The sequence below is a fragment of the Colius striatus genome, chromosome 12 (assembly GCF_028858725.1).
Source record: "Colius striatus isolate bColStr4 chromosome 12, bColStr4.1.hap1, whole genome shotgun sequence".
NCBI classification, from domain to species: Eukaryota; Metazoa; Chordata; class Aves; order Coliiformes; family Coliidae; genus Colius; species Colius striatus.
This window is the reverse complement of record NC_084770.1, coordinates 8,058,113-8,074,895: the sequence shown is the minus strand read 5'-3', so window position 1 is coordinate 8,074,895 and position 16,783 is coordinate 8,058,113. Positions and strand designations below refer to the sequence as shown.

The 16,783-nt window shown below is 45.0% G+C and overlaps 1 protein-coding gene across 6 annotated transcripts in view; it reads right to left on the bottom strand.

Moving 5' to 3' along the window:
• Window positions 1–16,783, bottom strand: part of IL1RAP (interleukin 1 receptor accessory protein) — a 46,694-nt gene that overhangs the window by 12,464 nt on the left and 17,447 nt on the right. For all 6 annotated transcript variants that reach the window (XM_062005507.1, XM_062005509.1, XM_062005512.1 and 3 more), the window contains exons 3-8: window positions 7,753–8,038; window positions 6,808–6,997; window positions 4,894–5,059; window positions 3,859–3,930; window positions 2,613–2,742; window positions 1,943–2,091 (exon numbers count right to left, since the gene is read on the bottom strand). In XM_062005507.1, the coding sequence (XP_061861491.1) occupies window positions 1,943–2,091; window positions 2,613–2,742; window positions 3,859–3,930; window positions 4,894–5,059; window positions 6,808–6,997; window positions 7,753–8,038 (993 nt within the window). The remainder of the gene's footprint in view (window positions 1–1,942; window positions 2,092–2,612; window positions 2,743–3,858; window positions 3,931–4,893; window positions 5,060–6,807; window positions 6,998–7,752; window positions 8,039–16,783) is intronic.

Sequence of the window (16,783 nt, the reverse complement as noted above, 5' to 3'; positions counted from 1 at the left end):
CCAAACTCAGCTCATAAACGTGACATTCTCAGCAGTGTATGCAAACTCCTGTGGCAGCACAACAGCACTTACTTCTGTGAAAGGCAGCCCAAGGTCACCTGAAGCAAAATAAAGGCATGGCCATCATTCCCCCCCTCCCCAAACATACACAGCTCCTCTGCCGTGTCCCAGACTGACAGTAAGGATGTAACTAGCCATTGCCTGATTGTTTTCTACCACAAAAGAGGAAAAGCTGAATTCATTTCATTACAGAAAAGCTGAAATGCTTGCAAGAAAATAAGACAGCATGTGGACATCAGGCCAGAACATTACAGACCCACCCCCCTCCAGCTCATGCAGTGTCTGTCACAACACTGCTGCTTCTTCGTATTAAGGAAAGAAAATAACTCTTCTAACTGTATCCTTGGGCAATTCCAGTTTTATGGCAATTTGGGTACCAGCTGACCTGGACACTGGCAAACTGAATGATAAAAGAACAGTGGGGAGTGGAAACATCACCAAATTCAAAGACTTAATAACTTTTATTAGAAATTTAATTACAAACAGAAAATGGAAGGAATTTAACAACTTTCATTAGGTGATGAGCAGCACAAGTATGTGAGAAGGAGAGGGAAATCATCCAGAAAAATCTGGAAATGTATATAACCTAATGTAATGAAAGAATTGGAGCCAACATAGACAGCTACTTGCTAAAAACTGGAAGACAAGTGCTAAGGGGTTAGATTCTGGCATACTTGATGCTCCTATGCGCAGTGGGATGGTCTGCAGTGAGCTCAGCTTGATGTTCCTCTGCCAGCAGTGGCTGGGGATGGTTCTTAGATTTTGCTGTGCAACAGAGCAGAGAGGAGGAGTGATGAGTAACCAGCCACTCAATGGCCCAGGAGCAGTTGGGGGAAGAAGAGAGAGGATTGCACAAATCAGTCTACTAGAAAACAGAATTTAGGTACATCTGTAAAGAGAAGATTTTAGATTCACTTCTGCCACATGTACAAAACATTATCATCCCAGAAGAATTATATATGTAGGATGAACACACTGGCAGATGGTTTCAGCCTCGGTTGTGTATTTGACCTATTGTTCCTTCCTAGCAATCCATCACATTTTGTCTTGAAGAATTAGGGGTAAAAAGGAAGACAAGTACCAAGAAGGAAGAGAAAGAGCTCTTCCAGTACAGACCTCTGTAAGCCTTCTCGTGTTACCAGGGCAGAGGAGAAGAAGGTATCTGGCATGAGCTAAACAAAGCAGAGCAGCATCCCTATGGGAGAAGGGTGGTCCAACCTGGAGCAAGCAGGTGTTGAAACTCTAGATGAGGTTGATAAGGAGGTGGAAATATCCATTTTAATAAGGAAACCTTACAAACCTATAGTGAACTTTTAGGTCTTACTTCTGAGAAACAGGAGCCAAATCTTCAATGACAGAAATATGTAGAAAAAAAACCCACACTGAACAGAGCTGGATCAGTCCATATTGTTCATACTGAGGTGGCTGTATCAGCCATCACTGGAGCATCATCATAGCAAGAAGTAAAGCCATCATGGTTGGACTGTCTCACTCCCTCAACCATGTCAATGAGTGCAGTCTGCCTCATGGAGGATGCCAACACCAGCTGTTGCATCACAGAAAACCCTCATGCAATCAAGTAACCTAAAGTCATTTCAGGCAGCCTGTCCCCTCAGGTCTGCTTGAGCTGTGGTACAAGGATGGGATAAAACAACAGGTCTACTCACTTCTCTCCCCAGGCACTTGCCTGTGGTGTGGTACGTGACACATCCTTGGCTTCCTGCTTCCAAGAAGCAGTGCAGTGCGACAGCCGTGACACAGCAGTGCATGCAGAACAGAATTCTTTGTTCCCCTCCTGTTTTGCTGGGCAAGGCTCAAGACAGGACCAACAGCCCACCCTGAGCATGCCTCATTTCACACCCGTACTCTGCAAGCCTTTTACCTTTCATGCGCACTATGGCCTGGCTATGGTCCTCGCCTCTGGCATTTCTGGCATAGCAAGTATAATTCCTTTTCAAGTCCTCTGGTGTGGCTTTTGCAACTGTTAGGGTCCTTATGATAGTTTTGTCTTCAAAATCTCTAGTAATTTCACTGCAAGAGAAAAACTAGAGCATTACATACATGAAACTGCAGTAAGTTCTTAGTGACAAATACTCCTTTCCCTCATATAACCTGACTCCTTTAAAAAAAAACCCCAAAACACCTAAACTGGTATTTATAAATCAATACTGACTGGACTTTCCTTAATGTTTCTTTTGCTACTCATAACTTTCTCATTACAGCTCTTTCATGTTGCATTTTAGATGCAAAGAAAGTTCTTGCCTACAAAGCAGCAAGATCTCATGAACTCAGGATTCAGTGCTCATGTCATATTCCCTGTGGAATCCTGGATGAGTCACTTTGTGCCGCTCTGCCTGAATTGATGATCTGCAAAGTTGGGATAACAGTATTTCCTTTTGCCTTTCTTTTTTCTCCATAGGTTTGCAAACCAACTGGGGCAATGACTGCTTTCCACATGTAATCCTGCACCCAGCAACCAGGACTCTGAACCTGATTTGGATAGGACTCAAGACAGGGTTAGATACAAATGAATTTTCACATTACTATGTTACCTTTGTGTGACTTTTATATTGGGGTCTGCGATATCATCGGTGTTTTTCCCATCTACAGTCCACCACACCTCAGTTCGAGAGTCCTTCAGGAAGGTGAAGAAGACTTCACAAGGCAGAACAAGATCATCTCCTGGTAGAAGAGGTAGATGGTGAGGGATTGCAAAGCAGGAACAACGTCACCCTGACTTTTGTGCTTTCCAGTGATCCTACCAGCTTGAGTCTGCTTCCCTTCAGGAGGGAATGAGGCCAGCATCCGCCTTCATACATCTGATACCAGTTTAACACCCTGGACATGTTGATTTATGACAGACAAGTAAGTAGGAAAAAATATCTTGCCTTCTCAAATGTGTTACAAATTCCTTGACTGTACCAACTGACCCACCTGAAGGGAGATGCTCCACGCCAACCACTTCCTTGGAAAGCTGGGCAGTGTTAGTCATTGCACAGGGGACAGATGCCATAAAGCGAAGGATCCAGCTCCACAAAAGCATTTTGGTGTGGGAACACTTGTTCAGGCATTAAACTTCCCCTCAAGATCAGATTTGGGAGTATGAATATCTTTGTGATTAGCCCCTAAGTAATTTATCTTATAGTGACTATGGAAGAAGATTGACCTTGTGAGACAAAAAAGCTGTGCTCTAAAGTGAAGACTCTGCTGCTAATCACCATCAGTGGCTCCACATTTATTACAGCAATGTAATGAGACATGATCCATTCAATACAGGGAATTGCTCCAAAGAGCTATCAGTCTAAACAGATGGGGTGGGGGAAGAGGTGTGGTATCCCATTACACAATACTGCGAGGCCAGCAAAACGAGAGCTGTCATTAATTAGGAAGTGATCAGCCAAAAAAGGAGAGAAGATGAGCAAGAAGTGGGCAGAAAGCTGAAGCTACTGAGGGGACAAATGAGAGAGAGCTGGAGCAAATCATAGCCAGGGACAGGGCTGAGACAGACTCCTACAAGAATTTCTCTAAGCAGCTGAGGGTCCCCATTTCATTTGTCTCTGCAGCTGCACTCCAGCATTTCCATGTGTGAATATCCATCTTTCTTTGTGCTTGGAAAAATAAACTGTTAAAGCTATGCTCTCCTACTCTGGTATCAAGAACCAGCATTCATGTGCTCTGCAAGGGAAAGCCCTGGGGTTGCAGGGGAAAGGCAGAGGTCCTGTGCCTGGCTGGCTCTCCCCATCCCAGCAGGTAGGCTGCCAGGGCAGTGACAGCAGGCAGCAACTAGGGTCATTTTACCTGCTTCCAGTTCGTAGACCACTTTCTCATTTGGAGAGGTGAACTGTGGTGGCAAGGCCTTCTTAGGAGATCCTGTGGGAGAGAACACAGAGTCCCCCATGGAGACCCGGGCCTCATGAGAACCTGTGGTCTTTGCAGCCTCCCTTATGACACCCTCACACCCCACCGCATATGTCCCAATTTAACTTGTGATAGAATCCTGCTGCAGAGTTCCATGCAAAGATAAAACTAAAATCCTAGTCTCCAAACTCAAAACCAGACCTAGATTTTGAGGCTCTTTCAAAGATTAAGTTGGTCTAGATATAAGGTTTTGGGCCTCTCATATCAGGAGAGCTCCATCACCCTCTTATCTCCCACTCAACATCTCCCACCAGGCATAATCCATACTAGTTTCCTTGTATTGCTGCTTCTAAAAAGCAAAATACAAACATCATTTCCTGTCACAAGTATTTAACTCAGCACTTAAAGCAGCAGTTGTCATGGGACTCAGCATCTGCTCTATCTTTCACTAGGTTTTTAAGTACTGTTTACAGTTCCCTGGCAGGTAGGTTGAGCCCCTATGCTTGGGGCAGACCTGGAGGAGCCTTGCCTGGGCGATTAACACTCTCAACCTCAGCACACAAAGCTTTGAGATTGCAAAAAGACAAAGGCAAGTTGGCTACAATGGGACAATCCCACAAAAAATGACGAGCAAAGGGCGCTGGAGAGAAAATTAAGCATGAGTTCCAGGGTTATGCATTCACATGCCAGCAGAGGGTACCCCTGGCCATCTCATGGGCTGTATCTCACCAGCCTAAGCCTGGTCACTCTCTGTGGTTTTTGGGACACTTGACATGGTGGTGGGTTGCACCTCCAGTGCAACATGTTCTGAGCAGTCACACAAGGCTGGCCCCAGCAAGCAAAAATATACCAGGTCAGCTGGGTAATGCAGATTGAGCACAACGAAAAATGGATCCTGTGACAGACTCTTCTAGCTCTTTACACCACTTCTGCAGCTACCCACCTGCATTTTACACATTTTAAAGTAATTCTTACCCACTACCTTCATCTTTATGGTTCTGGTGAGATTATATGTTCTTCCATGGTCCTTGAATGTCACAATACAAGTGTAATTCCCTTTATACACACTGCGGACAACGCCGATATGAAGCTTGGGTCCTTCTGGGTACCGCTCATAGAAGCCATCCACCAAGTTGCAGTTCTGGAGTCAGGCCGAGAAATATTTGAGTTTTAGGATTCAAAACTAAAGGCATTGGTTTAAATGCTACTACAAAGATCTAGTTTTAAATGCTGAACATGATATTTGGGATTGTGATGCAGGTCGGGACTAGGTATCATGAACTCTGAGCACGTTGGAATACAAACTGGTATGTTCAGCTCCAAAATGAGGCAAGGAAGCAGATGACCCTAATAGTTTTATTCCACCTTAAATACAGACAATTTTATAAAAGAGAAGCCTCTGATCCAGAAGTACTTTTGCAATCAAGGTGAGCACCTCAGCAAAGAGTGAAAGTAAAAAGAGAATGGAAAAAAATGATGATGTATTCATGAATGCATACTAAGACTAAAGGATATGTCCTCTGTTAAGCCTGCATGTCTAACTCTTTCAAGACTAATCAAGCTACCCTGCCTGACTTCAGCTGAGGATGAGGCCCCAAAACTGGCAACTGGCAAACAAGAATCTGTAGTACAGAAACTTTAATGACTCTTCTCTTTCTGTCAACTGAGGCAGGAAACCTCAGCCAAGTACCAAGCAAGAGATCCCCTTTTCAGAAAGGGGTTAGGCAGCTGACATCTTGATTGTCATAAAACCCAGAGATATGCACATTTTCTAAGAGATTATTTCTGAATGGTACATTTCCAAATCAGATACATCTTAATGGGGCAGTTTAAGACAGGGGTCATATACCATATTTAATGATTTTTATTAGGCATGGGATGACTTGCTGCCTGAAAAATTACTTCCATTGGGCTTTTTGTATCATTCTGCTAATTGATTGCTGAGATGTGAATTTCAATGAATGGTACAAGTAAAGCATTTCAACTATTGGAGTAAAACTGCTCCTCTTGGATGCAAAAGTAAGTTTTACCTGAAGGACTTTTAGAGCTGAGTGTTTCCTTTCAGGGTGATTTTTTAATATTTTGGGGTTTTTTAAATGAGTAGATAGATTTGTTGCTAACTTATTTTATTATTAAATTCACTCATACAGAACTTTATTTAGAAATCCAAAAACACTTTATAAGCAGTTAGAGAATTCAGTCCCATAACCCTCTGGCTGCACATCCCCTAAGAATTCTTATTCTCTCTTGACTAAAGGCATCCACCTAAAGAAAAACATTGAGGTCATAATTTAATGAAAATGAGCAGTGATTCTGTAGGCAAGAGCCTGAGGATGGCTGGAGAAAGCCTAATGATCAGAGCAGTACAGAAAGAGGGTAGGGATGTCTCCACCTTCAGAAAGGAGGTTTGCTTGAATTGTGTGAAACATGGTCATCATAGAGACCTGATGTACAGCTTCATTTCCTGACCTCAAAGGATTTTGGAAAGGATACTGTTTTCATGAGCAGGCTTTGCTTTTTTTGGTGTTTTTTTTCCCAGAAGATGGACTATGAATCACAGTTCTTTACAGGGATAGTGACTGCTTTACAGGGACTGTGCTTTACAGGGATAGTGACTGGCGCACACAGCAGGTCAGGTGTACTGCCTGCAGCTGAACTGAGGTTCCTACATCTCTCTGAGGTATTCTCCACTTGTGCAGGCTGGTCAAAAACGGTGTCAGTGTTAGCTCTCCATTTCCTTGGAAGAGCAGTTTTATCCTTCAACAGAAACAAAGCCTCCAAAAATCAGTAAAGCTCCATTATCAGCTTCATCAAACGATTCTCACACCATTCATTGCTTTTTCAGATACAACACTGAATGCCCCCAGTGCCCAAATAAGTCTTCCTTACCAAGTACCACTTGACAGTTGGTGTTACACTAGCAGGGTAAAACCCATCAATATCTGGACATATGATCTTGCCGACGTCCTCCAAGTAGAACATCTGCTCAATGGGTTTCACTGAATGGCTTACACAAGAGTGTTGGTCTTTTGGAACAACTTCCAAAGGAAATGCGACTTTGCTGCAGTATGTTGTATTTCTAAAGATAGAGGAGGATAGGGCCGATTAGATGAAACTTATTTACCCCTATAGCAGCAGAATGAAATAAAAACAACATGTCCAATAATGAGCATCATAGCACTGATGAGGTATATACAGCCTTAGCTGACTCATTTATAAACAGGAAATAAAACACAAGAGATGGCCACACTAGCTCCGAAAAGCCTATAAATGACTAACCAGCAACATCCACTCCCCTGCTGGTAAAGCAGATAATAGGGTCAAAGACAGGATGAACAGGAGACAACGTGAGGAAGATCACAAAAGAGCTCCTGTGCTCAGCGCACAGCAGATGCTATGTTCATTTTGTACCACACTTAGAGACACTTTTAATTTCCTAGAAGTCTGAATCTCATGAATCTTTGCCAAATTAGCATGCAGTCAAAACATTACCCCTGCATATGAAGCTATTTTTACTCTAGACATACATATCGCTTCCTAATGGTGAGTGCCTGTGGATTTTGCCATGGGCTCAGCAATAATATTTTCATGGGTACTTGCAGCTAGCAAGGAGAGGCATGCTCATTAATGCTTGCAAGGCTCCAAGCATTATTACAATGGAAATTGCCTCAGCACTGAGTGGTCTCATAATTGTAACATTCATTTCCCATTAATGCTCACAAAAATGGTCTTCTCCCTACAGAAAGACCTGGTGCTAACAGCACAATTTTCCCACTTCCATGAAAATCCTTTGATTATGCTGAAGACATATAGAAGCTGCACCACACAACCTACCTCAGCATACATGTGTAATTGCCAGTGTCGTTGAGAAGAGCAGGCCAGAACCAGAGCGTGTCTTTCTCCTTACTGATGTGATTGTCTGGGAGACGAAAATTAATGGGCTCCTCCAGATCCCGATCCTGCCCAATCCTGTACCAGATTAGGGTTAAGCCAGCAGAATGGGCTGTGCTGTAGTTGTACTTCAAAAAGGTCTCAAAAAGTGGGCATTTGATCTTGGCAGGTTCCCCATCATAAATCTGGATCTGCTTCATGGTGTCCACACCCCAGTCATCACAGCGCTCTGCAGCCAGGAAAAACAAGGTACCTTAGCTTGCCAGTCTATGGGAGCAAACCAGTCCTGCCCATGTTCCCCACAGCCTTTGGTCCTGTCCCCATTAAAATCAGAGGCAAAAGTGTACTGTTTTTGGTGGAAGCAAACTGGGCTTTTATAAAACAGAGCAAGAACACTGTGTTCACTTCTAGAGAACCTGCAAATCTCCACTTTCATTCCTCTGCCTACATTTCTTCCAAGTTATTTATGTCCTGTCAGGACAATAGACTGGGATATTTCTGCAGAACACTAGGCTTCCTACAGAGCTCCAAGAAAATTCAACCCTAAAATCTTGTGTGGGAAGATAAAACTTGGATGAAAACAATGCTAGAGAGGTGTGTGTATCCGTGCAAAGTGCCAGGGAAGATGGAAATAGAGGTGTTGAAATAAGAGTGAAAAAAAAATAACACTGCTAACATCAGCCCTTTCTTAGAGCTATAGGCCATTGCTCCTGCCAGAAGAAGCTGGACTGTGGACTCTGGGAGCAAGGACTGTCTTTCCTGTGATGGATTCATGAAATGCCTGTACACGCCATAACAATACTAAGAGTACAAGCAATAATAAGTGACACAAAGTGACTGGCAGCAGATTCTCTGGAGGATCCCCAGGCAGCCCCCAGGTGCATCCCCCAGCTCAGTGTGGCTCATAGCAGACTGAGGCTGACATAGAAACTGGGCAGCATGAGAAAAAACAACTGTGCAGTGGTTTTTGCTTGTTTGTTTTCAATTTATTCCTGTCATTAATGAACAGTTTCAGGACAAACACCACAGTCAAAACTCATCTCCTTGCCACTCCATTCCTCCTGCCCATCAGGACACCCAGGCATGAAGGGACCAGATGCAAGTAAAGCAAGGCAGCAGGGTGTCGGCAAACCTGAGAGCAGCCTGCACTGCCAGCACCAGCTAAAGTACATGGAGAAGCTGCTGTCACATCTCCTGTCCCCACCCCCCGAGCTGATGAGGCAGAGCGTTGCCCGGCACACTTCCCAGCACATCTTTTGTAGCTGCTGAGAGGCATTAAGCTAGGACAGCCTGACATCCAAGAGCCCAAAATGAATAGAACAGGAGAGGGGTATGCTGCCTGCAGTGATCCCCAGGAGCGGTGTCTTGGCTTATCACAGGCACACCAAAGATGACACTGCAAAGCCTCTCCGGTTTGCAGATATTAGAAGAACTTGGACCGTGAGGAAAAACAGAATACAATATGCTCTTTGAGCCCAATTCTTCTGAACTGACTTCACAGGCCCAAAGCAGGATTTCTGGCATTTTATCTTCCTTAAATAGACAGTGGAATATAGCTTGGCCCCAAATTCATACTTAATTAAAAAAAAAGCAAATATATAAACCTTTGAGAAGATGGGCTCACAGTGCTTAAAGGCAGCAACGATAACTCCTGTGGCTTAGCAATGGTTAGTCACAGTGAGTAAGAATCTGGGCCAGTAAGAATAGAAATGTTTTCTGGCAGGTTTACACATAAATGTAAACGCAAACTGCACTGCTCCTTCTGCGGTATGCCAAACAACCATATGACAGAGTGCTGCTTCTGGAGGAAGAGAATGAATTGGGCTAGGAAGAGGCAGTGAAGCTACCCAGAGCACAAGTATTTGCTACTAGGAACCCCAAATCTAAATTGTTGGAGAGTGTCACTGTTCATCACCTCAGAAACATATAGAGATTTTTCAAAACTGCATAGCACCATCCAGCACAGCTGTTGTCCCAAGCAGTGCCAAAGTTCCTTTAGAAAGGCCAAGCCACTGTTGGAAGCCTTGTACCACAGGAAGGTGCACAATCACCACCATGGCCAAGGCCAAATGGAACCACCATGCTGCTTTGTGCTGTTGGGTTCAAGCTACTGGATTAGGCATGGTCAAGTTTTCATGGAATGGTAAATGAGACAAATGAGACTGCAAAAGACTGCCTGCTAATTGCACGATAAAACACAGATTACTATTCATAGAGGGGGGCATTTATTTTTATAAAGAAAGGCTTTCCTTCTGAAAGGAGCAGTCTGTAAATCAGGACACTTGGGTACTCTTCCCAGCACCTGACTCCGCTCTCTCCTCTCAGCCTTGAATAAAGAAGGCAAATTGTCCTTATTACTTCAAATGGCAGGACTGGAAAGGAAAAAAAAAACTATGAAAAACATTACAGTACTGAAATTCTTGGAGTCAAGATCAATGAAATTTGCAATCATGAAAAGCTGTTGCATTTTGCAACAGCTCATAAATCAGCTTTTTGAAACTACTTACCTGTTCTACTTGAATGAGTTACTGAAAATAAATACAACTCTTTGTTTTCCTTCTTAGATTACTCAAAGCAATGTATGGACCTTCTCTTCTTTGCTGAGTAAGAGGTAACTATTATTGTTCTGTACTGGAAAAGCTATACCTAGAGATTTTTTGTTAGAGCTGGCTAATTTGCTGGACCTCAGGAATACTGTCACACTTAACAGCTAGTCCTGAGGCTCCTGATGTGTTCCTGCTTTGGGGTGCTGCATGCTCAGAATTGAACCCCAAACACAACACATAACTGTGCTGATAACAAGCAGCTACCTCACAGACTACAGGAGCAGCCATGTGGCTTGAGATCACAGGCTGTGCTTGACACCCTTCTGGCAAGGATTGTTCCTGGCTGCCATGGCAAAGCCAGCCCAGCATGGCTCTGAAGGCTCAAGGAGCAAAGCCACAACCCATTGCTCACAGCACAGATGGCAAAAACACCACAGGCTGGAGAGCAAGACGTCCTTCTCAACCACCAAAGCTTTACCAACTCCACATCACTTCTAACCCTCCCCCAGGGCTACAAACTAAGGCATCCCCTAGTTAAAACTTCCGTGAAAAAATAATAAAGAGCCATCCTTATGAAAGGCCATCTATCATGCTGGCACAAATTACCTTGCCATTTGCCAAACTGATACGCCCTTCTTAATCGTCTCTAATTTTGGAGAGGGCCTGCCTTGCATGCACATTGGGACCATGCAGCAGCAGGAGGACACAAAGCTATCACTGCTGCCAGTTCAATAACACAGTAGAACCCTTTTCCACACGCTTTTTCAGCAGCAGCATCAGATGAGGCTGCACCACCTCAACAGCTTTTTACTTTCTTTGGCCACTCTTGCTGCATTACCTTAAAGCAAAGCTGATCTGAGTCAGGCTCCAGCCAGGGAGTGCAGCCAGGCCAGCCTGTAGCTTGATGCAAGAATCAGCATCAATAAGGCAGAACAAACTGGTTGTGCAAAGCTATCCAGTGAGAATTAATAATTACTACTTTAACATTTCTCTTCCCCTCCACCCTCCCTCAAGCTCACAGCAGCAAGAAGGAAGCGGAGGAAAGCAGGCTGAATGGAGGAGCTGTGCTGAGAGCACAGGAGGTCCCAGCTGTGGCCAGCAGCCATGCGTGGGTGTGCTTTCCATTTACACCAGTGCCTGGAGCATTCACTCTTCCCCTGTCTCTGTGTTTTCCCCTTTACACGCACATCCTGCACAAGACCACCCCAGGCTCCCCAGCTATGTACTTTGCTCAGCAGCTGGGCAATGAGGCAGTGTAGCAGGGCAGCACTTCCCACACAGTCTCCATCCCATCTGACCATACAACAGGGTAGAGAGAGGGCAGCACAGAACGAAACAAGAACATTGAGCTGCAAGAAGAGGCAGAGACCCAAACACACTGAAATTAGTGGGAATGACAGAAAACTTAGGTTAGAATTTAGGCTAGCTCTCACCATTTGCTCCCACTATCTCTGCAGCAGTGATGGTGGTCAGAGAATGCCTAAGAACTGGTCATAGCTCAGCACTGCCTTGAAGGCTCAGCCTGGGAGCTGTATGAACTCTCCAGGAATTTACAGTCTGGAAACACATCAAAAAAGGCCTGTCATAACCTTGTTGCCTTCCTCCCACAGCTTCTCCAATAGAGCAAAGTAAGTGGAAGTGGTCCTGGCACACACAGCCCAACACACACAGCACAGCCCCACCCGTGTGTTTCTGCTGCAGTGACAGTGGCAATGTGGTTCTACATTTCTCTCATGTCTTGCCATATTTATCCTGTGTTGCCACTGAGCTGTGATGCCCCCATGGAAACAGCTCCACTGGCTGCCTCACAAGAGGCTGGAGTCTCTCTCTTTCCCCAGTTGCTTTTATCATTTGAAAAGATAAGACAACAAAGGCAGAAGCAAAAGGACCTTCTACTGCAGAATGTCTCATTATTTCCAAAACCACGCATACGTTGTGGTGGTTTAACTTCAGATCCTGAAAGTCTAGTTTAAACCATCCCATCTAGGTGGGGTGGTCTGCCTCTCTGCCAAATTCATGAATAACAAGTGACTGTGTAAACTTCTGTTGACTTCAGAGAAAGCAGCCAACGCACATCATCCAAAAACCAATGATTCTGTAATGGAGCTCATAGCTCCTGATTCAGAGTGCAGAGCTCCTTATCAAGTGCAGCCTGTAAAGAAGGGGAATTGTTATTTAAATCTTTTAAAACTCCTTCCATGCCTTCACTATCTGTGCATAAAGCTGTGTTTACTGTATGTGGCACAGAGTATATTGGTTACCTCCAGCAACTGGGCCAAAAAAAAAAAAGCAAAGCATTTCGTTTTCTCCAGCAAGCTTGACATATCTTCTTGGGGGCTTTTTAAAAAAATCTAGATCAAAATGATAAAGGTAAGGGTATGAACTGCTTCAAAGCCTGAGGCAGAAAAGCGCCAAATAGCTACTTTCCATCCCACTTCATTGAGGAAATTGCTGCATGAAGCAAAGCAGAGCAGCATGTGAGGAAGAGAGACAGAGAGAGGAAATGGAACGACCTGTTGCAAAATCATCTGTAGGAGAGGCACAAAAAGCTGGCAGGGCTCTGCTATGTGCCTGGGACTTGACAAGGTCCAAGCTCAACTCCTGGCTCTGCCACAGGCTTGTTTAGTTAAACACTAGTCATTGCACTTAGCCGGGCTCTCTATTGCTTGATTTAAAATAGAGTCAACAGGTCGGCACTGCTCACAAACACCCACAGAAACATCCACATCAAAATCCCCATTGAAGCAGCTGTGTTGGATGAGGATGGGAGCCAAAAAAAAATGCAGCAGGCAGTAAAATGCACCATAAAGTTCTACAAGCCTGGCAAAAGTCACCTGTGTGCAATAAAGCCTATGAGACCAAGAGTACAAATGTGCAGCTGCAGCAGGGGGACACAATGGATAAGGAGAGTAGGAGACGGGTCCCCTGATACTCTATTTTTGACACACACTGAGAAGCAAAAATGAACTTCCAATATCACGTCAGCAACACACCCAAAATGGGCTGTTTTCCTCCACACCTTTCTGCATATCAATGCAGATGGGTCAGCTCACATTGACACCTGCACAGAACTCACTCCTCACACCCTGTTCCTCAGCTGACAAGAAGCAGAAGCGAGGTCTTATTTCCTCAGCAGGCATGACTCTGGATGGTGTGGAGGGAGGCTGGCAGCTGCAGTTACACATCTGCACCCAGGCTAGCTCTGCTCTGGAGGTTTTATTTCCATCCACTTCAAGGCTATGCACCTTTCAATACCCTCAGTGCTGAATAACTTCATGTCCCTAAGCTCCATAAACTTCTACAACCGCAGTAACTCACAGATGGGTATGGGTGGTTATAAAATCATGTCCTAAATTAGGACAGCAAGAAGCCGAGATTGGAAGAGTAGGAGGAAGTCAGGAAATCCCAGGAGAAGATGATGGGGGAGGGATTTAGTCTCCTTAGAAAAACAATAATGCAGTTTAATCTATTTTTCTTTTGACTTTACACACTAAAATAAGCTTCTCAGCTTCTGGGGCTGTCACAAATCATAAGGAAAATAAGGCCACTGGAACCCTGTCAGTAGAATAAGAGCCATATAGTAATAATCCTGAGGAGCTGCACAGGGCTTTCCATCTTCAAAGTGGTTTACAGACAGTAATTTATTAATCTGCAAATTTCCCCTGGCCATAAGCAACTGCTCTGCCTCTCTGCTGAGCACGAGAGAGACAGGCAGCACAGACTGGCACTGGGGAGAGACGATGCAGGGAGCAACTCTTGACCAGCAGCTCTGACCTCTGGAGCTGGACCTCAGCTTCTGGCTCACTGGAGTCAGAACTTCACAGCTGCAGCCACCAGCTGAATTCATAAGCAGTGGCAACATCTGGCACTTTGAAGCCAACTTCAGTGTTGACTAAACTGGTGCCTGAGAGCTTTTGGTATGAGGGAGTATAAGAGATACGCTCAAAATCCAGAAAAGACCAAAATAAAACTCCTAGGACAAAGGCTCTTGGCTGCCTTATAGTCACTGCCTGCCATGCTGGGGTGTCAGTCTGGACAGAAGCTGGCCCCAGTCCTGGGCTCATCCTACCACACAGCCTGTCTGATAGCCCCCAAAGCAGCTGTCAGAGGACCTTCCTACGCAAACATGATGCTCCATCTCACCATTTACACACAGCACTTACCTGTTTACACGAGATGGGTTTTTCAAATAATCAGAATGAGCCTGCTCCTCCTTCTCCTGGCAGTAATATTCTTCTGCTTTTCTCATTCCCCAAGACAATACACCTAACTGTGACCCTTTCTCCAGCCCTGTGAATAGCTGGGAACACTTGGACAGGTGAGAGCAGCCTGGTTAGCAGAGAGTGAAAAATGGAACAAGAAGCACAACTACAGCTGCACCTTCTGCTGGTAAGTAAATAAGCCAGCTTTGTCTGGAAACAAGAAGATAACATTACTCCCTACTCATACTGGCTGTTATGTTCTTTGTCCAACTGGTTTTCATGTCTCTTAAACCAGTGTGACCTTGACAGTGTAAATCAAATCACTTTAAGACCAAGAGTGGGTTCACTGGGTTTTACTGGGTTTTGCTGTCCCCCTCTGGATGTCAGGACATCTGGGCTCATTAAGCATTCTACAACAGAAGTGCAGACATCTAAGCCTTATTTCCATCTTAAGGATGGCTTAGCTGAGGCAACAAAAGCAGAAGGCTCTGAGTACCATTGCAAACAAGGTCCCAAAGGTCATGAGTAAAGAACTCAAACCCAGGCACTGCAGATCATGTATGTTCTCAAGACCAGAAGAGATTTGCCCACACATACAGTATGAATGAGTAGCAGACTCAGGAGTGAATTCAGCCTCGGACTCCAAGTCTTTTACTCTGTGCTACTCTGATCACATTTCTTTCCTCTTGCAGCATACGGTTCCCTTTCAGGAAATTATTTTCTTTCAGCACCAGCCTTCATACATAGAAGAAACAACAGAGCTCGAAGAACAGATGTTTAGAGCCACAGTGCTATCGGCAAAATTGGGGAAGAAAATAAAGTTTGCAGATTCATCTTACTAGTTAAGTCAAGTAACGCACAATGCTGAAGCTTTCTGACACACTGCCAGGGAGACTGTCAGCCATACTGGCTGAACTACATGGAAAGGCCACCTGCATGATAGCCAGAGCAGGGCTGGTGTTTTACACTTGAAATTTACTAAGTGCTGGTTCCTCATCCCTTCTGTGAGCCCTGAGAGCTTGGGATTCAGCAGAGCTGGTACCCCTGGGTTGGGCAGTCCCTGGTCAGAGCTGCTGACCACACTGCTCCCCAGGGAAGGACTGCAGAGGCAGGCATGAAAAGTGGCAGTAAACCATGATAGGACTCCTGCCCCTGCCTCCAGCCTTCCCCCAGTCCCCTGCCAGCCTGGGCTGGAGACAGCTGGCCCCAACAATACAGCATTACATGACTACAAGAGCAAAGCACAGAAAAAGTTCCAGCTGAAATGGCAAATCCCTACAAAGTTACACATCTCAATTATCCCAGGAGCCAGGTTCTCTGGTGTAAGCTTCTCATCCCCATGGTGTCTCACTGGGGCAGCTGCAGCCTGGGCACAGCCCTTCTGCATTCACTCCAGATAACCTCTGCTCTGCACCCCCCACCAAGAAGAAAATGCAAACTCAAATGCTGTCATATTATCAGAGCATGTCTGGTATCCCACACTGCTCTATATTCACGACTTTGCAATGGTGAAACAAGCTCCAGTTGCCTTTTGGTGCCAGTCCCAGGAAACCCCACAGTGTAACAGAGGGCTGCACAGACGGCTGTCCCTCTATCCAAGTACAAACAGCCATCCAAGCCCTTCATGAATAACAGAAGTCGTTTTGACAGCCCAAAGTAGTTTATGATGTCCACAGAACAGAGAGCTCTGAACTTAAGAGTGGATCTGTCAGAAAATTAAACACATACACTACATGGGGGTTACAGAAGAAACGTACTTTAACTGGTCACGTATCCCATGCATCACTCTTTGACACTTATGTTCTCGCAGCACTCTATAAGCACTCTAACCATCTTGAACAGAAAGCCTCTGCTAAAGGAGGACTATTCCTAAAGTACTAAATACCTTGCAGAAATGCATGGAGGGTTCTGCCAGATCAATTGACATGACCCAAACGCTGTGGTATCACCGCTCTCAGCTGACAGTCTCAGCTTTTAGAGTTGCTCTCACACTTCCTGGGCAATTCTGATTCAACTGCATCTACCTCCCGTTTCTGAAAAAGCCCAAGCTGAGTGCACGTGGGGTGTCGTAATGCTGCCTCAGCAGGAGGAGGATATTGCGTTGGTGGAGAGCAGAACAGCACGTCCAGAAGCACACGCAAAGCGGGGATTTTCCCAGCGAGCAGCAGCAATCCACATCACTGGGTCCCTCCTCCCCCAGGCACTCCTACTACCTACGGCTTAGTG